The sequence below is a fragment of the Oncorhynchus masou genome, chromosome 29, assembly GCF_036934945.1.
Source record: "Oncorhynchus masou masou isolate Uvic2021 chromosome 29, UVic_Omas_1.1, whole genome shotgun sequence".
Taxonomy (NCBI): Eukaryota; Metazoa; Chordata; class Actinopteri; order Salmoniformes; family Salmonidae; genus Oncorhynchus; species Oncorhynchus masou.
In genome coordinates, this window is record NC_088240.1 from 9,142,861 (window position 1) to 9,168,708 (window position 25,848).

Below are 25,848 nucleotides of genomic sequence, written 5' to 3' on the forward strand. Positions count from 1 at the left end.
ATGGAATAGTTGCTGTTTTCTCTGTGGTAGTGGCATCTGAATTACCATCTCCTTTCAGAGGTACGGATGATTGCGATGACCAGTCAGTTAACATCCAGCTATGCTTCACCCATCAAACTACCAGCTGTGACCACACCTCTCCACCTTCTTCCAAAACACCATCATCCACTTCCTTCCACATTCTCCCTGGAACAATGGTCCCCCAATTCCCCCAGCCTCTAGCCCAGTTTCCCAGAACAGGCTTGGCTTTACCTCAGCAAAAGTAAAACTGTGTGTCCAGAACCCATTGTCTTCCCACTCTGGAGAGACAGGAAGTGTGCAGCATTCAACAGGTCGTCCTGTTCCCTTCTCCTACACCTCTCTCGGTCTCCTCAGCAGCGTTGAGCGATCGCTCCTATTGCAGGCTCTGATTGCATCGCATTTCCCCACCTGATGTAGATCAGTAGTCTCCAGTTGTACATCCCAGGATGTAGTCAGTGATGTCAGTGATACAGCTGTAGTCAGTGATGTCAGTGATGCAGCTGTAGTCAGTGATGTCAGTGATGCAGATGATGTCAGTGATGCAGATGATGTCAGTGATGCAGATGATGTCAGTGATGCAGATGCATTCGGTGATGTCAGTGATGCAGCTGATGTCAGTGATGTCAGTGATGCAGATGATGTCAGTGATGCAGATGATGTCAGTGATGCAGATGATGTCAGTGATGCAGATGATGTCAGTGATGTCAGTGATGCAGTGATGTCAGTGATGCAGATGATGTCAGTGATGCAGATGATGTCAGTGATGCAGATGATGTCAGTGATGCAGATGATGCATGCATTCGGTGATGTCAGATGTCAGTGATGCAGTGATGTGATGCAGCTATAGTCAGTTATGTCAGTGATGTCAGTGATGATGATGTCAGATGATGTCAGTGATGCAGATGATGTCAGTGATGCAGATGCATTCGGTGATGTCAGTGATGCAGCTGATGTCAGTGATGTCAGTGATGCAGATGATGTCAGTGATGCAGATGATGTCAGTGATGTCAGTGATGCAGATGATGTCAGTGATGTCAGTGATGCAGATGATGTCAGTGATGCAGCTGATGTCAGTGATGCAGATGATGTCAGTGATGCAGATGATGTCAGTGATGAAGCTAGAGTCAGTGATGTCAGTGATGCAGATGCATTCGGTGATGTCAGTGATGCAGTGTAGTCAGTATCTAGTCTTGGAAGTCATTATGATATCCGTCCTAGTTCCTACCAGTACCTCCGTACAGGCTGGCTAGTATCTAGTCTTGGAGGGCTGTAGTGTCTGCCAAGTTCATCCATGCCTCAGCAATTCATTGATTACAATGAGCTGAGTCTCAGCAATAGATTAGATTATAGGCGGCATCTGCTGATTTCAAGGCAGCAGTGAAAACTTCCCCAATCACCTTGTCCTAATTCCATCAAATCATTTGCAGTGATGCAAGCTCTTAAAACCATATGTGTGCAATGCAGATGCTGTGTCTTCAAGTTGTGGCAGAGCTGGCCTCAAATAGTACAGTATTGGAAATCTTTCTGAGACGGTGAATGTTTGCTTTAGCCTACCTGGACTCTATAGCAGGGATCATCAACTCCATTCAGCCACCAGGTTGGTCGGGGACCAGAACATAATTACAAATCATTTGCAGACAGCAAATTTCCGTCAACAAGCCCAAACAGATATAATTTTTGACTAAAACAAAATAATTTCAAGTCTTGCTTACATTTGTATATGTTCACGTGTCTCTATATGTGTGGAAATACTTGGGAACAGATTTCATATATTAAAATCATCTGGAGCTAATTTCATGGTGTTTTTACAGTCTTTTATGTCCAACAATGAAAATGACAAAAAATAATAACTTTGGGGGCCAAATAAAACCACCCGTGGTTGGGGAACCGTGCTCTATAGGCTCTTTAGTGCAAGGCAACATCTACTAGACCCTTATTTCACAGCTAATCAGAAACCACATGACACCTCCCCACCCAACTAAAGTGCTGATGAATGACATGAGCTAATAGCCACAGAATGTCTCTGATAATTGACTGAGATTTCCTGGCTGTAGATTTCCTGGGTTTTAAAAGAAGATAAGTTTGACATAAGCTGAGGGCTTTGTCAGTTGAACTTGTCTCCGGTTGCCTCGGAATGCAAGTGATTAAACAGAACTGGATCCCTGAGAAAGAGAGGGAGTGAAAAAAAGGCCTCTTTGAAACTACAGAACTCGTTGAAAAGACGGGTCAGTCCCTGTCTCCAGTGACTTGCAGCACAGGCTGGGGAGAGTTGTTGCATGTGGGGAGTGGAGTATGATGTGCAACGTATGGCGTAAAGCTTTCTGAGTGTATTCATTAGTATTATTGTGCTGGTCTTTCCCTCTGGTGAGGGAGGTCTGGTACAGAGGCACGTCCCTCTTCCTCTCTGCTCTCCACAGGAGCCTGTTCTTCAAAGCCAGAGAGAGCGGGAGAAAACGTGCACACACATGTGAGCCTGAACGCAGGGAGGGTGTGTCTGTATCGTTTTACACGGATGGGAGTCAGGAGGTAGAACAAGTACGAGGGGGGACTTCCTCTATCCGTCAAAAAGTGAGCTCAGCCCTATCCTATCTAGGCTCTGAGCCAAGAGGAAGCCTAGTATAACAGAGTACCAAGAGGATGCCTTATTATAGCAGAGTACCAAGTGGAGTCCTAGTATAGCAGAGTTCCAAGAGGAGACCTAGTATAGCAGAGTACCAAGAGGAGTCCTAGTATAGCAGAGTACCAAGAGGGGTCCTAGTATAGCAGAGTTCCAAGAGGAGTCCTAGTATAGCAGAGTACCAAGAGGAGTCCTAGTATAGCAGAGTTCCAAGAGGAGACCTAGTATAGCAGAGTACCAAGAGGAGTCCTAGTATAGCAGAGTACCAAGAGGGGTCCTAGTATAGCAGAGTTCCAAGAGGAGTCCTAGTATAGCAGAGTACCAAGAGGAGTCCTAGTATAGCAGAGTTCCAAGAGGAGTCCTAGTATAGCAGAGTACCAAGAGGAGTCCTAGTATAGCAGAGTATCCAAGAGGAGTCCTAGTATAGCAGAGTACCAAGAGGGGTCCTAGTATAGCAGAGTACCAAGAGGAGTCCTAGTATAGCAGAGTACCAAGAGGAGACCTAGTATAGCAGAGTTCCAAGAGGAGTCCTAGTATAGCAGAGTACCAAGAGGAGTCCTAGTATAGCAGAGTACCAAGAGGAGTCCTAGTATAGCAGAGTACCAAGAGGGGTCCTAGGATAGCAGATGAGTCCTAGGATAGCAAATGAGTCCTAGAATAGCAGATGAGTCCTAAGATAGCAGATGAGTCCGAGGATAGCAGATGAGTTCTAGGATAGCAGAGTACCAAGAGGAGTCCTGATATAGCAGAATACAATGAGTATTATGTATTGTCCTCTTGTTTAATTCAGTCTGAGAAACCTCCTTCTCTTATAGCTGTTACACTCATCTCTCAGTGCTGAGCCGTGAGTTTCCCTGTGTGTCTTCCATCCATGTTCCTGTTTATCTTTATCCCTGTGTGTCTTCCATCCATGTTCCTGTTTATCTCTGTCCCTGTGTGTCTTCCATCCATGTTCCTGTTTATCTTTGTCCCTGTGTGTCTTCCATCCATGTTCCTGTTTATCACTGTCCCTGTGTGTCTTCCATCCATGTTCCTGTTTATCTCTGTCCCTGTGTGTCTTCCATCCATGTTCCTGTTTATCACTGTCCCTGTGTGTCTTCCATCCATGTTCCTGTTTATCTCTGTCCCTGTGTGTCTTCCATCCATGTTCCTGTTTATCTTTGTCCCTGTGTGTCTTCCATCCATGTTCCTGTTTATCACTGTCCCTGTGTGTCTTCCATCCATGTTCCTGTTTATCTCTGTCCCTGTGTGTCTTCCATCCATGTTCCTGTTTATCACTGTCCCTGTGTGTCTTCCATCCATGTTCCTGTTTATCTCTGTCCCTGTGTGTCTTCCATCCATGTTCCTGTTTATCACTGTCCCTGTGTCTTCCATCCATGTTCCTGTTTATCACTGTCCCTGTGTCTTCCATCCATGTTCCTGTTTATCACTGTCCCTGTGTGTCTTCCATCCATGTTCCTGTTTATCACTGTCCCTGTGTGTCTTCCATCCATGTTCCTGTTTATCTCTGTCCCTGTGTGTCTTCCATCCATGTTCCTGTTTATCTCTGTCCCTGTGTGTCTTCCATCCATGTTCCTGTTTATCACTGTCCCTGTGTCTTCCATCCATGTTCCTGTTTATCTTTATCCCTGTGTCTTCCATCCATGTTCCTGTTTATCTCTGTCCATGTGTGTCTTACATCCATGTTCCTGTTTATCACTGTCCCTGTGTCTTCCATCCATGTTCCTGTTTATCTTTATCCCTGTGTCTTCCATCCATGTTCCTGTTTATCTTTATCCCTGTGTGTCTTCCATCCATGTTCCTGTTTATCTCTGTCCCTGTGTCTTACATCCATGTTCCTGTTTATCTCTGTCCCTGTGTCTTCCATCCATGTTCCTGTTTATCACTGTCCCTGTGTCTTCCATCCATGTTCCTGTTTATCACTGTCCCTGTGTCTTCCATCCATGTTCCTGTTTATCTTTGTCCCTGTGTCTTCCATCCATGTTCCTGTTTATCTTGTCCCTGTGTCTTTCCATCCATGTTGTTGGATGATCATTCTGTTGTAAATTCTGTTCAATTCACAAGGCTGGGGATCCTGAGGACCACTGGGGAGAGCCGTTTCCAGACCATGTTCTGTTTATCACTGTCCCTGTGTCTTCCATCCATGTTCCTGTTTATCACTGTCCCTGTGTGTCTTCCATCCATGTTCCTGTTTACCAGTGCTGGGGAGCGCTGTTTAGACCACTGGGGAGAGCTGAAGACCGCTGGGGAGCGCTGGGGAGAGCTGAAGACCGCTGGGGAGCGCTGGGGAGAGCTGAAACCGCTGGGGAGAGCTGAAAACCAATGGGGCGTCTTCCATCCATGTTCCTGTTTATGGGGAGCGCTGGAGAGCGCTGTCTGACCACTCCATGGGGAGCGCTGATCCACTGGGGAGCACTGTCTTCCATCCATGTTCCTGTTTATCTCTGTCCATGTGTGTCTTAGCATCCATGTTCCTGTTTATCACTGGGGAGTCTGAAGACCACTGTGTCTTCCATGGGGAGCCTGAAGACTGTCTCTGTGTGTCTTCCATCCTGTTGGGAGCGCTGGAGATCTGGAGACCACTGGGGAGCTTCCATCATGAAGACCACTGGGGAGCTCTGTCCACTGGGGAGCGTCTTCCATCCATGTTCCTGTTTACCACTGGGGAGCGCTGGAGAGCGCTGAAGACAGCTGGGGAGCGCTGAAGACCACTGGGGAGCGCTGGAGAGTGCTGAAGACAGCTGGGGAGCGCTGAAGACCACTGGGGAGCGCTGGGGAGCGCTGTGGGGAGCTTCCATCCATGTTCGCTGAAGATCTCTGTCCACTGGGGAGCGCTTCCATCCATGTTCTGGGGAGCACTGTCCACTGGGGAGCTTCCATCCATGTTCACTGTTTATCTCTGTCTCTGGGGAGCACTGGGTCTTCCATCCATGTTCCTGTTTAGAGCTGAAGACCACTGGGGAGCACTGAAGACTGTCTTCCATCCATGTTCACTGGGGAGCGCTGAAGACCACTGGGGAGCGCTGAAGACTGCATCCACTGGGGAGTGCTGAAGACCACTGGGGAGCGCTGGAGAGTGCTGAAGACCACTGGGGAGCGCTGGAGAGTGCTGAAGACCACTGGGGAGCGCTGACAACTGGGGAGACCTGAAGATCACTGGGGAGAGCTGAAGACCACTGGGGAGCGCTGGAGACCACTGGGGAGCGCTGAAGACAACTGGGTCACCTGAAGATCACTGGGGAGAGCTGAAGACCACTGGGGAGAAGACTGCTGGGGAGCGCTGAAGACCACTGGGGAGCGCTGGGGATAGCTGAAGACCATTGGGGAGCGCTGGGGATAGCTGAAGACCACTGGGGAGCGCTGGGGATAGCTGAAGACCATTGGGGAGCGCTGGAGAGCGCTGAAGACCACTAGAGAGCACTGGGGGGCGCTGAAGACCACTGGGAGAGCTGAAGACCACTGTGGATGGAGAAGTCCGCTGGGAGCACTAGGGAGCGCTGAAGACCACTGGGGAGCACTGGGGAGCGCTGAAGACCAATGGGGAGCGCTGGAGAGTGCTGAAACAGCTGTGGAGTGCTGAAGACCACAGGGGAGCGCTGAAGACCACTGGGAGAGCTGAAGATCACTGGGGAGAGCTGAAGACCACTGTGGAACGCTGGAGAGCGCTGAAGTCCGCTGTGGAGCACTAGGGAGCGCTGAAGACCACTGGGGAGTGCTGGGGAGAGCTGAAGACCACTGGGGAGCACTGGGGAGAGCTGAAGACCACTGGGGAGTGCTGGGGAGAGCTGAAGACCACTAGGGAGCGCTGAAGACCACTGGGGAGAGCTGAGGAGAGCTGAGGACCACTGAGAGCTGAAGACCACTGGGAAGTGCGCTGAAGACCACTAGGGAGCACTGGGGAGAGCTGAAGATCACTGGGGAGAGCTGAAGACCACTGGGGAGAGCTGAAGACCACTGGGGAGCGCTGGGGTGAGCGGAAGACAACTGGGGAGCGCTGGAAGACCACTGGGAAGACTGAAGACACTGGGGAGCACTGGGGAGAGCTAAGACAACTGGGGAGCTGGGGAGAGCTGAAGACCACTGGGGAGTGCTGGGGAGAGCTGAAGACCACTGGGGAGCTGAAGTCCAATGGGGAGCGCTGGGGAGAGCTGAAGAACCCTGGGTTGCGCTGGGGAGATCAATGGGGGAGCTGAGACCACTGGGGAGCGCTGAAGACCACTGGGGAGCACTGGGGAGCAATTAAGACCACTGGGGAGCGCTGAAGACCACTGGGGAGAGCTGAAGACTATTGGGGAGAGCTGAAGACCACTGGGGAGTGCTGGGGAGAGCTGAAGACTACTGGGGAGCGCTGGGGAGAGCTGAAGACCACTGGGGAGCGCTGGGGAGAGCTGAAGACTACTGGGGAGAGCTGAAGACCACTGGGGAGCGCTGGGGAGAGCTGAAGACCACTGGGGAGAGCTGAAACCACTGGGGAGCGCTGAATACCACTGGGGAGCGCTGAAGACCACTGGGGAGCACTGGGGAGCGCTGAAGACCACTGGGGAGCACTGGGGAGCGCTGAAGACCACTGGGGAGCACTGGGGAGCGCTGAAGACCACTGGGGAGCGCTGAAGACCACTGGGGAGCGCTGAAGACCACTGGGGAGAGCGCCACTGGGGAAGACCAGCGCTGGAGAGAAGACACTGGGGAGCGCTGAAGACTGCTGGGGAGCGCTGGAGAGCGCTGAAGACCACTGGGGAGCACTGAAGACCACTGGGGAGCGCTGAAGACCACTGGGGAGCGCTGGGGATAGCTGAAGACCATTGGGGAGCGCTGGGGAGCGCTGAAGACTACTGGGGAGCACTGAAGACCACTGGGGAGCGCCACTGGGGAGCGCTGGAGAGCTGAAGACAGACCACCACTGGGGAGCGCTGGAGAGTGCTGAAGACAGCTGGGGAGCGCTGAAGACCACTGGGGAGCACTGGGGAGCGCTGAAGACCACTGGGGAGCGCTGAAGACCACTGGGGAGCGCTGAAGACCACTGGGGAGCGCTGAAGACCACTGGGGAGCGCTGAAGACCACTGGGGAGCGCTGGGGAGCGCTGAAGACCACTGGGGAGCACTGGGGAGCGCTGGAGAGCGCTGAAGACAGCTGGGGAGTGCTGAAGATCACAGGAGACTGGGGGAGCGCTGAAGACCACTGGGGAGAGCTGAAGATCACTGGGGAGAGCTGAAGACCACTGGGGAGCGCTGAAGACTGGAGAGCGCTGAAGTGGGGAGCGCTGAAGACTGGGGAGCACTGGGGAGGGGAGCGCTGAAGACCACTGGGGAGTGCTGGGGAGAGCTGAAGACCACTGGGGAGCACTGGGGAGAGCTGAAGACCACTGGGGAGTGCTGGGGAGAGCTGAAGACCACTGGGGAGCAGTGGGGAGCGCTGAAGACCACTGGGGAGAGCTGAAGACCACTGGGGAGCGCTGGGGAGCACTGGGGAGCGCTGAAGACCACTGGGGAGCGCTGGAGAGTGCTGAAGACCACTGGGGAGCGCTGGAGAGCTGAAGACCACTGGGGAGTGCAGGGGACCACTGGGGAGCGCTGAAGACAACTGGGGAGTGCAGGGGAGAGCTGAAGACCACTGGGGAGCGCTGAAGACTGCTGGGGAGCGCTGAGACTGGGGAGCGCTGAAGACTGCTGGGGAGCGCTGGGGATAGCTGAAGACCACTGGGGAGCGCTGGGGAGATGCTGAAGACCACTGGGGAGCGCTGGGGATAGCTGAAGACCATTGGGGAGCGCTGGAGAGCGCTGAAGACCTACTGGGGAGCGCTGGGGAGAAGCCACTGGGAGAGCTGAAGACCACTGGGAACGCTGGAGAGCTGAAGTCCGCTGTGGAGCACTGGGAGTGCTGGGGAGCAGCTGAAGACCAACTGGGGAGCGCTTGGGTGCTGAAACAGCTGTGGAGTGCTGAAGACCACTGGGGAGCGCTGAAGACCACTGGGAGCGCTGAAGATGACTGGGGAGAGCTGAAGACCACTGGGGAGCACTGGGGCGAGCTGAAGACCACTGGGGAGTGCTGGGGAGAGCTGAAGACCACTGGGGAGCACTGGGGAGCGCTGAAGACCACTGGGGAGAGCTGAAGACCACTGGGGAGCGCTGGGGAGAGCAGAAGACCACTAGGGAGCGCTGAAGACCACTGGGGAGAGCTGAGGAGAGCTGAGGACCACTAGGGAGTGCAGGGGAGCGCTGAAGACCACTGGGGAGTGCAGGGGAGCGCTGAAGACCACTGGGGAGCACTGGGGAGCGCTGAAGACCACTGGGGAGAGCTGAAGACCACTGGGAAGCGCTGGGGAGAGCAGAAGACAACTGGGGAGCGCTGGGGAGAGCTGAAGACAACTGGGGAGCGCTGGGGAGAGCTGAAGACTACTGGGGAGCGCTGGGGAGAGCTGAAGACCACTGGGGAGCGCTGGGGAGAGCTGAAGACCACTGGGGAGAGCTGAAGACCACTGGGGAGCGCTGGGGAGAGCTGAAGACCACTGGGGAGTGCTGAAGACTACTGGGGAGCGCTGGGGAGAGCTGAAGACTACTGGGGAGCGCTGGGGAGAGCTGAAGACCACTGGGGAGTGCTGGGGAGAGCTGAAGACTACTGGGGAGCGCTGGGGAGAGCTGAAGACTACTGGGGAGCGCTGGGGAGAGCTGAAGACTACTGGGGAGCGCTGGGGAGAGCTGAAGACTACTGGGGAGCGCTGGGGAGAGCTGAAGACTACTGGGGAGAGCTGAAGACTACTGGGGAGTGCTGGGGAGAGCTGAAGACTATTGGGGAGCGCTGGGGAGAGCTGAAGACTACTGGGGAGCGCTGGGGAGTGCTGAAGACTACTGGGGAGCGCTGGGGAGAGCTGAAGACTACTGGGGAGCGCTGAAGACTACTGGGGAGCGCTGGGGAGAGCAGAAGACCACTGGGGAGAGCTGAAGACCACTGGGGAGCGCTGGGGAGAGCTGAAGACCACTGGGGAGTGCTGAGGACCACTAGGGGTGCTAGGTTGCCGGGGGTTGATCTGATGGTGTAAAGGGGTTAATCATATCTCTCCTGCTGATGGCTTTGTCCTCACTCTGTCCTTATCAATGTACAGGTGGATGCTTGTAATGTGCGCTGAGTGTGTGTTTTCTGGGGACGTTGTTGTCCTGTATAACTGTAGAATGCACTGTATAACAAAGAGACCTGGGGACTGAATCAAACCCCAATGCATTGTGGGATAGCAAAGATGTAAAACAGACCAGACAGATTCTATAACCTACACCCTATCCTTCTTACATGGTGTAGTGTGTGTGTGTGTGTGTGTGTGTGTGTGTGTGTGTGTGTGCGTGTGTGTGATAGAATATTTAACAAACGCTTGTTTTGGCCCTGTTTTGTAGTCATGCAGCCTAAAGAGCCTTAGATATAGTAAATGTCCACTAGGCGTCACTGTTTCAGCTGTCAACTGTCATACAAATTAGCCTATGACTTGTGATTGGGGAAAATACTGTTTTGAGAAAGTTGTCTGAGTTTCAGTTGATAACTGAAATAATAATAATATTTCAGTCATATTGACAAACACATTCAATCACCCTTTATGAATAAATGATGACATTTACATTTATTTATGTATTGGTGGAGATTGGGACCATTCCCCCATGATGCCCAGGGACAGTGATTTAGAGAGACACCCGTGAAATGGTTGACAATGTTTTGCTGGCGAGGCCCACTTTTTCTAGTTCGAGACTATGCCTGTTTTCCCAAGGGTACATCTTTATGGGGTAATATTTAGATCCAAAGTCTTTGACCCTTGACCCTATGTAATTCTGTTGGTGCTGTCCCACAAGGATTAAGTTAAAGGTTGTCCCTAACAAACCTGGGTTCAAATACTATTTGAAATCATTTTAAATACTTTTATCTGTGGTTGATTGAGTTTGTCTGCCACAATGGAAAAAACAGAATAGTCACAACACTGCAAACCCTGCCCATATGGCACTCTCGGACTTGAAAGATTTCAAAATAGTATTTGGGTGTCTGGTCTGGGATCAGAGCTCTTCCACACCACTGTGATGTAAACAAACCAAACCTTTACCCCAGTAACCCACATTGGGGGTAAACAGGAGTCACTATAGATGGTAACAGGAGAAGGTTAGAGGGGCGTTCTAATCGCCCTGACATTACACTAGGACAACTAATCTCTATCAGAGAAAGTAGACATAGTATTAAACTGACTCAACCTCGATCCTTTTCCCCACCATACCTCATGTTCTTCAGTGTGTTTCAGAAGATCAGTTTGAGCGAGGCTTTTCTGTTGATTATTGTATTCTATTCTATTCAAAATCGCTAATCTTGATCACATGATGAGTAGTTATTTGTGATGTAAGGCGAGTTGTAGATCCGTGATTATGCACACTCAGAGTGTATTGTAGTCGATCTTAAACACGCACAAGAATCCAGTATTTCCCATGGTTTCCCCTTTCTCTGCCAGCGACCCCGAACTCCTCCAATGTAGTATATTGTGTTGGAGTATTGTTTGTGATATTGTCTTGCCCTAAACTGAAAAAAAACCAAACACTTGTATTTATTCTATTGACTGTAACGCCGTTGCTGACATAAAATTATTGATTTAAAAAGTGCAACAAAACAAACCTTCTGCCGCCGTCCCATCATGCATTGTGATAGTATAGTGTATTTGATGGGAGAAGGAGGAGGAGAGGAAATCCCACTGAAAGACTGCCGGGCTTATAATGGAAAGGAATACTGTTTTGAATAGAAAGGTCAAACTGTCATCATGGAGATTGTGCCCTCTGTCTCCCTGGACTTGAACTCTTTAGTACTGCCCCCCTCACCTGGTTCACCTCTAAAGAGGTGTGTGTGTGTGTGTGTGTGTGTGTGTGTGTGTGTGTGTGTGTGTGTGTGTGTGTGTGTGTGTGTGTGTGTGTGTGTGTGTGTGTGTGTGTCTGTGTGTGTGTGTGTCTGTGTGTGTGTGTCTGTGTGTGTGTGTGTCTTTGCTTGTATGTGAATGATGTGAAGGGGTGAGTGTGTGTACCAGTGAAAGATGAACAGGAGAGACTAGAGAGACTTGGGCTAACGTGGGCCATTGATAACCGCTGAGAACTTAGTGAAGCATCGTTGTTTCCCAGTCTCGCTGTTTTCTGTCTCTACGGTAGGAGGTCAGGGTCTTTTCACTTTTAGAGGGGGGCTCTTTCGTGGTACTATTGTGGCCTTGAAACAAAAGTCTAAAAGCAATGCATCTCCTTGGCCTGGTGCTGGGAGGAATTGAACCGGGTGAGACCGCTACGCAGAAGAGATTTTCAGTCAAGAGTTTGATGGGACATGGGGGGGACGCAGGATGGTCTGAGATGGGGACGTGCAGGGAGCCAGGATGGTCCACACAGTCAATCAGAGTTGAAATAAGTAGGAGAGTGAAAATGAGTGAGAGAGGGAGAGGGTAAGGGAGAGGGAGAGAGAGGGGGAAGGGGAGAGAGGGGGGGAAGGAGAGGGAGAGGGGAAAGGAGAGAGAGAGGGAGAGAGCGAGGGGGGAAGAAGAGGGAGAGAGAGAGGGGGGGGAGAGGGGGAAGGAGAGAGAGAGGGGGAAGGAGAGGGAGAAGGAGAGGGAGAGGGGGAAGGAGAGAGAGGGAGAGAGATAGGGAAGGAGAGGGAGAGAGAGAGAGAGGGGAAGGAGAGAGATAGAGGGGGAGGAGAGGGAGAGAGAGAGCACAGACATGGGTGAGCACAGTTCGCTAGGGAAAACCAGGGAGCAAGGGATGACGGAGGTGGGGGGGCGGATTCAAGGAATGAATGACATTAAGAATGAAGAGAGAGGAGAGGGGGTCGAGAGAGGAGAGGGGCGGGAGTCTAAGAGAGGAAGGGATGGAGAATAAACGGAACCCCCTTTCTAGACACCTCCCCCTTTTCTCCCGGGGAGAGGAGCAGCCTGACCCCAACAAGCTTTGTGAAAGTTCCCTCAGTAGAGGGAAAGAGAGACGGAGAGAGAGACACGGGAGAAGGGAGAGAGCGAGGACAGGCACCGGCAATAAAAATAAGAGTGGGGGAAAGGAGAGAGAGAGAGGAAGGACAAACGTTTTTGTAATTAAAAATAAATAAATATATTTTTTACCCATTTTTCCTCCCCAATTTCGTGGAATCCAATTGGTAGTTACAGTCTTGTCTCATCGCTGCATCTCCCGTACGGACTCAGGAGAGGCGAAGGTCAAGAGCCGTGCATCCTCTAAAACGAGGAAGGACAAAGTTGAGTTGAGTGACAGAGTCCGAGATAGACTGAGGAAGAGAGAGAGAGCAGAGAATCAAGGAAGCAAGTAAGAGATATACTGCAACCGTCTCACCTCCTCCCTGACGTGTCATGGATTTGTGGTGCTGGATAGCCCTCCTGTTTGGACTAGTTGGGAATCAGGAGTAGCAGGAGCAGCAGCTTCCACCCGAAGGAAGGAAAGATGCCTTCTGTGTCTCTCAGCCTGCCCGTTGCCCTAGCCGGGCGAGCCCGCACCTGGGTCTGCCTCTCCTGCATGTTCTGGGTGAGCAGTGTGTGTGGGGTGTCTGTCTGTGGTGTCTGTTGTTGTGTGTGTTTGTGTGTGGTGTCTGTGCGGTGTGTGTGTGTGGTGTCTGTGTGGTGTGGTGTGTGTGTAGTGTGTGTGTGTGTGTGGTGTATGTGTGGTGTGGTGTGTGTGTAGTGTGTGTGTGGTGTGTTTGTGGTGTGTGGTGTCTGTGTGTTTGGTGGTCTATTTTCGTGAGTCATCTCTCCAGGTAAATCTACATGTCGGGTCTACATGTAGGGTGGTCCACCCATTCAAGTGGAATGGGGGTTTGAGGGTCTGTTGGGTGGTCTGCAATCCCAATGGGGAGCCAGTGTGCTGGGAGATGAAGAGGGGGAAACTTCAGGCAGAGAAGTTGAGAGAGGGATGATTCTATTCTCTTTACCCTTTCTTTAAAAGCTGAATCACTGTTGTCCTCTCTCTCTCTCTCTCTCTCTGCCTATGTTCTCTTTGTCTGTCTGTCTGTCTGTCTGTCTGTCTGTCTGTCTGTCTGTCTTTCTCTCAACCACTCTCCGTCTCTCTCTGTCTCTCACTCACTCTCTCTCTCTCTCTCTCTCTCTCTGTCTCTCTCTCAGCCTCTGTCTCTTACTGGCTTAGACAGAAAGCTATTTTTGCTCTCTTGTATAATTGAATCAGCTGTGTGTTTTGCTCTCAGCGAGAGGTTTATGTGCGTGTGTGCTTTCTGAGCTATGTTGTGGTCTGAGCATGTGTTGAGAATGTCCGTACGTTCGGAAATATGAACATGTGCACAAAGGGGTGTGGCTTTGGTTCGAGGGGTGTGGCTTTGCTTCCGAGGGGTGTGGCTTTGGTGTGAGGGGTGTGTTTCACATTTGTGAATGATGTTGTAGATGTTATTCTCAGTACTCATCTTGTTTCCTTTTTTTTTCATCAGTGATGTGAAAGAACTGACAGGTGAAAATCAAGTCTCCAAGCCATGTCCACCATGCTGGTAGTCTGTGTTTTCAGATCAGATACTTTTTTCATACTATTGCGATACAGCCTTGACGTGACGGTCCCTTGGTCCAGCACTGCTCCACTGTCATACTACTGTCAAATTTAGGATGAACCTAACTGACCCCTTTGATTAGTTGATCAGCATTCTTTTCTTTTAGAGGAGGGAGATTGTTAATGGACACCAAAGCCCCCCAACTAATCTCCTAGTCACTAATTGACTGCCTTCAGAGGCTGTATAACAACTTACTTTAGGGTAATCGAATTAAACCTGCAATGTATCAGGTTTAGTTTGCGTAACCTCTGCCGTGCACACTCTCCACCCAGTCTATTTATCAGTACCTCAAAGGCATTCTGGGATCTCACCATTCTTGTTAATTAAGTCTTAAGTTAAGAAGGTATGTTTATAATTGTTCACAGATCCTTCCGGAACTTTCATTACACAAAAATAAGAAATAAAGTAACAAATAAATAAAGAGCAGCAGTAAAATAACAATTAACAAATGTCTTAACCTCTAGTGACACCCCATCCGGTGACCGTTATCATCATCTGACACTAATTAGCATAACGCAACGGACATACATCTTCCTAGAAAATATTCCTATTCATGAAAATCACAAGTGAAATATATTGGAACACAGCCTTTTGATAATCACCCTGTCATCTCAGATTTAGCTACCATGTGACCACTTACGCAATGTGCCCCCATACGGCTATTCTTCAACAGACATGCGTAAAACTACGTCACAATGCTGTAGACACCTTGGGGAATATGTATTAAGTGTAAGCTCGTTGATGGTACATTCACAGCCATATAGGGAGTCATTGGAATGCAGCGCTTTCAAAACCTGGAGCACTTCTGGATTGGATTTTTCTCAGGCTTTCACTTGCAACATCAGTTCTGTTATACTCACAGACAAAATCTTTACAGTTTTGGAAACTTTAGAGTGTTTTCTATCGAAAGCTGCCAATTATAAGCATATTCTAGCATCTTTTCATGGCAAAATATCCCGTTTAAAACGGGAATGTTTTTTTCCAAAAATGAAAATACTGCCCCCTAACACCAAGAGGTTAAAGTAATTATGGAATATTTGTCTTTGTTTACTTGAGCCGTTTTTGCCATAATATGGACTTTGTCTTTTACCCCTTTTACTACCTTGTCACAACACAACTGATTGGCTCAAACGCATTAAGAAGGTAAGAAATTCCACAGATGAGCTTTTAACTAGGCACACATGTTAATTGAAATGCATTCCAGGTGACTACCTCATTAAGTTGGTTGAGAGAATGCCAAGAGTGTGCAAAGTTGTCATCGATGCAATTGATGGCTACTTCGAAGAATATAAAATATTTTTGTTATTTTTTTAACACTTTTTTGTTTACTTCATGATTCCATATGTGTTATTCCATAGTTATGATGTCTTCACTATTATTCTACAATGTAGCAAATAGTACAAATGAAGAAAAACCCTTGAATGAGTAGGTGTGTCCAAACTTGTGACTGGTACTGTATATATATGTGTGTGTGTGTGTGTGTGTGTGTGTGTGTGTGTGTGTGTGTGTGTGTGTGTGTGTGTGTGTGTGTGTGTGTGTGTGTGTGTGTGTGTGTGTGTGTGTGTGTGTGTGTGTGTATGTAGGTTTCCAGTCTTTTCTGGTCAGGTCAAGGAAGTGGAGTATAAGCTGAGGTGGCTGGGAAACCCGACATCTCAAGAGTGACACAATGACAAGTGATATGTTCTCAGCTGCAGAACCAGTTACTGTCTGGTGAAAGCAGATGTAGGAAACAGACCTCCTCAATGAACCAGACGGGCTCTATCTGCTAGCCAAGAACATAAAGGAGCCTCCCCTCCCCCTCCCCACCCGAAAGCCCAGGAAGTCTGCACAATCTTGGCTGTATTGTCATTTTCCAGCGAGAGACAAAAATAAATTACTTTAGGAAAATAGATGAAATGACAATCAAGACACAGGAAATTAAGTCCTGGAAGACACTGACCAAGTGGAAGGTCAAAGTGATCAAGGGTTGGCATAAAAGGGAATGAAAGAAGACTAAGGAAGAGGACAACATGGAAACCTAAGACGCCAATCTCAGGATGTTCTTCCTCAAAAACTCTTGTGAATTATTGATGAGATCCTAATGGGTTTAGGGCCAGTGATAAACAAATCAAGTGTCCTATAAAAAGGTTTGAAAATATGCCAGGAAACATCATCTTATCCATGAGGGTCATTGTTAGGTTGCAGAAGTATATTCTGGGCTGACTGAAAGAGTTGAAGTCGTAAGTATACATACACTTAGGTGTATGTAGTCATTAAAACTTGTTTTTCAACCACTCCACGAATTTCTTGTTAACAAACTATAGTTTTGGTAAGTCGGTTAGGACATCTACTTTGTTCATGACACAAGTCATTTTTCCGACAATTGTTTACAGACAGACTATTTCACTTATAATTAATTCACTGTATCACAATTCCAGTGGGTCAGAAGTTTACATACACTAAGTTGACTGTGCCTTTGAACAGCTTGGAAAATTCCAGAAAATGATGTCATGGCTTTAGAAGCTTCTGATAGGCTATTTTACATCATTTGAGTCATTTGGAGGTGTACCTGTGGATGTATTTCAAGGCCAACCTTCAAACTCAGTACCCCTTTGCTTGACATCTTGGGAAAATCTAAATAAATCAGTCAAGACAAAAAATTGTAGACCTCCACAAGTCTGGTTCCTCCTTGGGAGCAATTTCCAAATGCCTGAAGGTACCACGTTCATCTGTACAAACAATAGTATGCAAGTATAAACACCATGGGACCACGCAGCCGTCATATCGCTCAGGAAGGAGACGCGTTCTGTTTCCTAGAGATGAACATATTTTGGTGCGAAAAGGACAATCCCAGAACAACAGCAAAGGACCTTGTGAAGATGCTGGAAGGAACAGGAACTAAAGTATCTATATCCACAGTAAAACGAGTCCTATATCGACATAACCTGAAAGGCCGCTCAGAAAAGAAGGCCGCTCAGCACTGCTCCAAAACCGCCATAAAATAGCCAGATTACGGTTTGCAACTGCACTTTTTGGAGAATTGTCCTCTGGTCTGATGAAACAAAAATATAACTTTTTTGGCCATAATGACCATCATTATGTTAGGAGGAAAAAGGGAAAGACTTGCAAGCCGAAGAACACCATCCCAACCGTGAAGCACGGGGCTGGCAGCATCATGTTGTGGGGGAGCTTTACTGCAGGATGGACTGGTGCACTTCAAAAAATAGATGGCATCATGAGGTAGGAAAAATTATGTGGATATATTGAAGCAACATCTCACGACATCAGTCAGGAAGATAAAGCTTGGTCACAAATGGGTCAAATGGACAATGACCCCAAGCATACTTCCAAAGTTGTTGCAAAATGGCTTAAGGACAACAAAGTCAAGTTATTGGAGTGGCCATCACAGAGCCCTGACCTCAATCTTATAGAAAATTGAGAACTGAAAAAGCATGTGCAAGCAAGGAGGCCTACAAACCTGACTCAGTTCCACCAGCTCTGTCAAGAGGAATGGGCCAAAATTCACCCAACTTATTGTGGGAAGCTTGTGGAAGGCTACCTGAAACGTTTGACCCAAGTTAAACAATTTAAAGGCAATGCTACCAAATACTAATTGAGTGTATGTCAACTTCTGACCCACTGGGAATGTGATGAAAGAACTAAACGCTGAAATAAATAATTCTCTCTGGTATTATTCTGACATTTCACATTCTTAAAATATTCCTAACTAACCTAAAACAGGGAATTGTTATTTGGATAAAATGTCAGGAATTGTGAAAAACTGAGTATAAATGTATTTGGCTAAGGTGTATGTAAACTTACGACTTCAACTGCACGATGCTTTTCACCCCACTACAGAAAAAGGACTTAATTCCGCCCCAAAATATGATTTCACAGGTGTACCTTCCCTCCGTTGTACTCTATTATCCTCAACGGTACCGATTGAAGTTGTTAACACCCTGTGACATCATCGGTTTAAGTTCTCTCCTACACATGGGACTGTGCTAACTATTTTAGGCACATGGTAGAAATATCGAAAGACTAATCAGAAGACAAAGAACAAAACCTATAGTCTCAACTTCAAGTGTGATGTGTACTGAGGTGAAGAGGATTTGTACTAGTGCATTGATGACCACTTCTACCAATAGGCGTGGGTTTAAGAGGGATTTGAAAGTAAACATTTCTTGCAGCCCAAAACCTCTGGTGTTGTTGTTGCAAAGACACTTCAGAGAGTTCCAATAGCCAAAGCTAATATTGACCATTATGCTGTCAGAGTTCAAATAGCTTAATGGTATGATCAATGTCCCCTCCCCAACATCAGAAATATTTTCACATGACCCCTTCCCTTGTTCTGTAGAATATATTGAACACCCTACCCCACATATAATTAAGTTGTGTTTACGACCACAAATAACAATAACTGTAGCGACCCTGGGTTTATTATAGTGGATATCGACTTTGCCACTTCAGCATGCTTTTGTGGCCCAGTCGATGCCACGCAGGGCTACGGGCCAGGTTGAGGTTTCACCGACCACCACAGACGAGCTCACTCTCCCTTCCTGTTTCATTGCACTATAATCAGAGCCGGCTGCAGGCAATGATCAGTTTGAGGGAAATCAGATTTGTAGCATTTTGAGGCCACATTTATAATTATGTAAAATAAATGCAACAAATTTTCCACCAAAAGGTTTCTGTGCCAATGCACCACACAACCTATAAACAAAGCATATAAATACCGACTTCGGACACTTCAATATCATGGTTTGCGTTTTCAACGCCACAATATAAATACACTATGTCAATCTTGACAAACAGAAAACGTATCCCTCCCTACCTTGTAGGCGTACCCAGTATAGAAGGATTGGCTTGACAATCTCTGAATATCATGAAACATTTTGTTGTTTTGGTGTTTTGTAACAGATGTCTCTCTCGAATGAGCACTGCACAGTTTGGATTGATTGATTTTATTTGTCAGTTAAAGAACCCGCTGGGCACAGATGTCAATTGAACGTCTATTCCTCATTGTTTCAACGTAATCTCATTGAAATGACTTGGAAACAGCTTTGATTCAAGCAGTGTGGCCAGTGGGGACAAAGATAAAGAGACTGGGACACAATAAAGTCAGGGACTTATTTCCATTGTGGTCCCTATTTAAAACATATAGTACCAGTCAAAAGTGTGGACACCCCTACTCATTCAAGGGTTTTTCTTTATTTTTTTTAAACAATTTTTTACATTGTAGAATAATGCTTAAGACATCAAAACTATGAAATAACACATATGGAAGCATGGAGTAACCAAAAAAGTGTTAAACAAAAATCAAATTACATTTTATATTTGAGATTCTTCAAAGTAGCCATCTTTGAAGTTTTCCACATTACAGCCTTATTCTAAAATGGAATTTAAAAAAAATCCTCATCAATCTATACACAATACCCCATAATGACAATGCAAAAACAGGTTTTTAGAAATTTTAGCACATTTATAAAATATATATTACAAATTATTATTTACATAAGTATTCAGACCCATTGCAATGAGACACTAAATTGAGCTCAGATGCATCCTGTTTCCATTGATCATCCTTGAGATGCTTCTACAACTTGACTGGAGTCCACCTGTGGTAAATTCAATTGATTGGACATAATTTGGAAAGGCACACACTTGTCTAGATAAGGTCCCACAGATGACGGTGCATGTCAGATCAGAAACCAAGCCATGAGGTCGAAGGAATTGTCCGTCGAGCTCTAAGACAGGATTATGTCAAGTCACAGAAGGATACCAAAAGATTCTGCCACATTGAAGATCACCAAGAACACAGTGGCCTCCATCATTCTTAAATGGAAGAAGTTTGGACCCACCAAGACTCTTCCTATAGCTGACTGCCCGGCCAAACTGAGGAATCAGGGGAGAAGGGCCAATGGTCATTCTGAAAGAGGTCCAGAGTTCCTCTGTGGAGATTTGAGAATCTTCCAGAAGGACAACCATCTCTACAGCACTCCACCAGTTAGACAGAAGCCACTCCCCAGTAAAAGACACATGACATTCCACCTGGAGTTTCCCAAAAGACACCTAAAGGACTCTCAGACAAGAATAAACAAGATTCTCTGGTCTGATAAAACCAAGATTGAACTCTTTGGTCTGAATGCCAAGCGTCACGTCTGGAGGACCCCTGACACCATCCCTACAGTGAAACATGGTGGTGGCAGCATCATGCTGTGGGGACATTTTTCAGCGGCAGTGACTGGGAGACAAGTCTGGATCGAAGGAAAGATGAACGGAGCACAGAACAGAGAGATACGCTCAGCACCTCAGACTGGGGCGAAGGTTCACCTTCCAACAGGACAACAACCCTAAGGAGATAGCCAAGACAACGCAGGAGTGGCTTCGGGACAAGTCTCTAAATGTCTTTGAGTTGACAAGCCCGAGTCCGGACTTTAAGCTAATCGAACATCTCTGGAGAGACCTGAAAATAGATGTGCAGCGACGCTCCCCATCCAACCTGACAGAGCTACGTTTTTCTTTCTAGACATTATTAACTGTCGAGAGTAGACCCAAAACTTATCCGAATGGAATGAAACATTCAAATTACATGGCTTTTGCACCATTATTCCAATCAAATTTTCACTGCAGCCTAAAGTAGAATTTTGTACTCACTTGAAAACAATAATTCAATGATTAATTGTATTGTGGTGTTGCAGGTTACTATAGTCCAGTTAGGATAATTGTATTGTCCCTAAACAAGATCAACAGGGGAGCTTTTTGAGCTGCAAGGTCTCATGTCTTCACTGTTCTTTCATGCTGCTATTATGCACCTGGCCTCTCCACTATCTATAAGCTATTCCTATTGGTTCTTGTGGATTACTATTGAAAATGTATGCAGCTTTGAATGCTGTTATGTGTGGTATGATGCTAGTTAGCCTATTGCAGATCTGGACAAACAATCCACCTACCACTATTGTCACTATGAATGGTGGATAGAGGGTAGGATAGACAGTTAGACTGGTAGACTATATTGTCACTATGAATGGTGTATAAAGTGACAGGTTAGACTGGTAGACTCTATTGATCTGTGGTATATTAAAAGTTACCACACTGAAAAGCGTAGTGCATAAGGGAAGTACCAGAACACCTTGATATATGGGAGGAGCCTGCACGCAGATTAGGACATTTGGATAGGATGGAAGAAAGTATAAAGTAAAACCTGCAAAAAAAGTGAATATAAACCTGGCACTACCCTCCCATGTGCCCAATAAAATACCTCACAACCCTCCCCAAAGCAAAAACAAAAAGTTTGACAACTCTGACCAGTTAATGGGGGAGAGTAGCCTAGTGGTTAGAGCGTTAGACTAGTAACCGCAAGGTTGCAAGTTCAAATCCCCGAGCTGACAAGGTACAAATCTGTACTTCTGACCCTGAACAAGCAGTTAAACCCACTGTTCCTAGGCCATCATTGAAAATAAGAAGTTGTTCTTATTGTTGACTTGCCCAGTTAAATAAATAAAGGTAAAAATAATGTTGATCTGTCCCTAACCTACGCTGAAACATGTGGCCAGGACATTACAGTCAGTCATCTCAGTGCAAGTCCAGGCTCATGCTTGGGGTTTGCAGTGGTCTGTCTCAAAGGCCCCAGTCTGGGGTACACACATGGCAGAAACCTTACTCTGGAAATGCACAAAAACCTAGGCTAAATCATGCATTGGTGTCCATGGGTGTTTTCCCTTAAACATTTCTGTTCTAGGTGTCTATCTTAAGATAAAATGTGTTGAGTTCTGATGAATCGGCCCCAGAGTATATGTTGTGTTCTTTTATGACCAGAGTTCCAGGAAGAGAAGTATTCCAAGGTGCGTTCTGTAGTTTTAGTCTAGATAGGGTGTTTAGTGGCTTGGTTTAGGATTTTTGATGATTTAGATGAGGTTATCGTTGTGGGTAAAGCTAGACTACTCAGAACTCATCAAATTCCTTCATCTGTAACACCATCTCTGTTTCTCTCCATATATTCTCCTTCTCTTTTTCTGCTCATTCATCTGTCTCCACCTCTCTTTCCATCTCTGTCTCCACCTCTCTTTCCATCTCTGTCTCAACCTCTCTTTCCATCTCTATCTCCACCTCTCTTTCTATCTCTGTATCCACCTCTCTTTCCTTCTCTGTCTCCACCTCTCTTTCCATCTCTGTATCCACCTCTCTTTCCTTCTCTGTATCCACCTCTCTTTCCTTCTCTGTCTCCACCTCTCTTTCCATCTCTGTATCCACCTCTCTTTCCTTCTCTGTCTCCACCTCTCTTTCTATCTCTGTATCCATCTCTCTTTCTATCTCTTTGTCTCCACCTCTCTTTCTATCTCTGTCTCCACCTCTCTTTCCATCTCTGTATCCACCTCTCTTTCCTTCTCTGTCTCCACCTCTCTTTCCATCTCTGTATCCACCTCTCTTTCCTTCTCTGTCTCCACCTCTCTTTCTATCTCTGTATCCATCTCTCTTTCCATCTCTATCTCCACCTCTCTTTCTATCTCTGTATCCACCTCTCTTTCCTTCTCTGTCTCCACCTCTCTTTCCATCTCTGTATGCACCTCTCTTTCCATCTCTGTATCCACCTCTCTTTCCTTCTCTGTCTCCACCTCTCTTTCCATCTCTGTATCCACCTCTCTTTCCTTCTCTGTCTCCACCTCTCTTTCTATCTCTGTATCCACCTCTCTTTCTATCTCTGTATCCATCTCTCTTTCTATCTCTTTGTCTCCACCTCTCTTTCTATCTCTGTCTCCACCTCTCTTTCTATCTCTGTATCCACCTCTCTTTCCTTCTCTGTATCCACCTCTCTTTCCTTCTCTGTCTCCACCTCTCTTTCCATCTCTGTATCCACCTCTCTTTCCATCTCTGTCTCCACCTCTCTTTCCATCTCTGTCTCCACCTCTCTTTCCATCTCTGTCTCCACCTCTCTTTCCATCTCTGTCTCCACCTCTCTTTCCATCTCTGTCTCCACCTCTCTTTCTATCTCTGTCTCCACCTCTCTTTCCATCTGTCTCCACCTCTCTTTCTATCTCTGTGTCTCCACCTCTCTTTCTATCTCTGTCTCCACCTCTCTCTCTATCTCTGTATCCACCTCTCTTTCTATCTCTTTGTCTCCACCTCTCTTTCTATCTCTGTCTCCACCTCTCTTTCCATCTCTGTCTCCACCTCTCTTTCTATCTCTGTCTCCACCTCTCTTTCCATTTCTGTCTACACCTCTCTTTCTATCTCTGTCTCCACCTCTCTTTCCATCTCTGTCTCCACCTCTCTTTCCATCTCTGTCTCCACCTCTCTTTCCATCTCTGTCTCCATCTCTCTTTCTATCTCTGTCTCCACCTCTCTTTCCATCTCTGTATCCACCTCTCTTTCTATCTCTTTGTCTCCACCTCTCTTTCTATCTCTGTCTCCACCTCTCTTTCCATCTCTGTCTCCACTTCTCTTTCCATCTCTGTCTCCACCTCTCTTTCCATCTCTGTCTCCACCTCTCTTTCTATCTCTGTCTCCACCTCTCTTTCCATCTCTGTCTCCACCTCTCTTTCCATCTCTGTCTCCACCTCTCTTTCCATCTCTGTCTCCATCTCTCTTTCTATCTCTGTCTCCACCTCTCTTTCCATCTGTCTCCACCTCTCTTTCTATCTCTGTGTCTCCACCTCTCTTTCTATCTCTGTGTCTCCACCTCTCTTTCTATCTCTGTGTCTCCACCTCTCTTTCGATCTGTCTCCACCTCTCTTTCAATCTCTGTGTCTCCACCTCTCTTTCTATCTCTGTGTCTCCACCTCTCTTTCTATCTCTGTGCCTCCACCTGTCTTTCCATCTCTGTGTCTCTTTCTATCTTTGTCCTGCAGCTGATTTGATCATCTCCCCCTCCTCACCTCTGATTTAAGTGAACAAAAAGTTCCACGTGGGGCCCCTTTGAATTACGGCAACATTTCTGTAATTGCCACATCTGGCTTTGTGTTGCCCCAATGTTAACCCTAACCCAGCCATATTGCATTAGCCATGCAGGCCGTTTTCCGGTAGGCCTCCATTTAATCTTTCCCTTTTCCGGCATGCCTCCCTCCTCCGTTTCATCTTTCCTGAGCGTTTTCAATCGGATACATACTGTATCTCAGAGTTCCACTGTGTGCTGCAAGTGTCCTTCTTAGCCCATGATGCATCAATGGAGTGGAAAAGATGAAACCCTGAACGGCGTCCTGGAGGGAATACTGACACTCCTTCTCACTACATAAAATGCTATTTAAACTCCTGTTCATGTGATTTATGGGAGTAGTGAAGCTTTGTGTGTCCATTCCAGCCACCAACCCACTTTTTATCCCCTGAAGAGACCCAGCCCTCTGCACGCTTTGCTGGACACATGGGCCCTCAGCCTCCCATGGCTTTCCCGACATTTATGGATGGGTTGGAGCTCCAATCTGGAAGAGCTCAGCTTGCCTGTCCCAGCTTGTTGACCAACTTTCCCTTCTCTCTTTCCATGGCTCTGTTTTAGTTTATTATCATGCTTTCTATCATTCTCTCTTTTCATGATGTTCCCTCTTTACTCTGCTTGTCTTTCTTAATGCCATCATAGATAACATCCGGACATATGATCATTTCCATGCATGTTGTACACTATATTATACAATCCTGCTACAACTCAACGCCCTGGTTAGAATAACTTCATTGTGTTTTTCACATGTGGAGTGGTTTATACAGGAAAGAGATGCTCCGATCAATAATAAAGAACATCTGTCTTCCAGTTCCATAATATATCCTGTTTTGGGGGTTCAATATTGCCTTAGTTAGCAGTTTGACTAGTTCCCCCCCCCCCCCAATGTATTTTCCCTTTCCTCTGATGTGTTTTGTAATGTGGCTTCAATGTTTTGGATCCACAGCAGAATGAAGTGTTCTGATGGCTGTGTTTGTGACTATCGGGTCTGATGGCTGTGTTTGTGGAGGATCGGGTCCACACATAACAGGTTACTACAGAAAACAACCTCGATGAGTGTGGAGCGCGTGCCATCCTATACTGTCCATAGGTGTTTCATGTCACTCATCAACAACTGTTTTGAGCCTTAGCTGTGTTCCCAAACTCTGTACATCGCTTTAATATGGGAAGCTTTTTATGTTTTTCTTCTGGCGTACTTGTTTAGTTTCGCCGGGGGACAGTGAGTTAGTCAAATAAACAGACCAAAATGCATCAGAGACAGCCTGATCACCGGCATCAATCATTCCCCAATAAACAAACTACAAATCCCCTGTGGCATCGCAGATGAAATGACCCCACATTAAGATCGAATGAGTTTGGTCTCCCTTAATGAGTGTGGTCAGATCGAGGCAGGGAATTGAGGTGAATTGGCTGTTTACGATGATCTGGAATTTTCTTCAGGTCTCAGCAGCATCCAGTTTAATACAGGATTTGACTGAGTAGCCTGGAGTCTAGAGTAGAGGTCGACCGATACCGATTATTGGAGGACCAAAAAAACCTGATAACAATGAATAGGCCAATTTTTATTTATTTATTTGTAATAATGACAGTTGCAACAACACTGATTGAACAATGAACACTTATTTTAACTTAATATAATACATAAATAAAATCTATTTAGTCTCAAATAAGTAATGAAACATGTTCAATTTTTTTTCACGCCCAATTTTTCAGTTTTTGATTTGTTAAAAAAGTTTGAAATATCCAATAAATGTCGTTCCAC

The 25,848-nt window shown here is 47.0% G+C and overlaps 1 protein-coding gene across 1 annotated transcript in view; it reads left to right on the forward strand.

The window, feature by feature from the left end:
* The first annotated feature begins 12,539 nt into the window (after positions 1–12,539).
* LOC135518965 (tensin-1-like) overlaps positions 12,540–25,848 on the forward strand; it is a 511,087-nt gene continuing 497,778 nt past the window's right edge. Inside the window, 1 exon segment of the mRNA XM_064943949.1 lies at positions 12,540–13,155. Within this exon segment, the coding sequence (XP_064800021.1) occupies positions 13,075–13,155 (81 nt within the window). The 5' untranslated portion in view covers positions 12,540–13,074.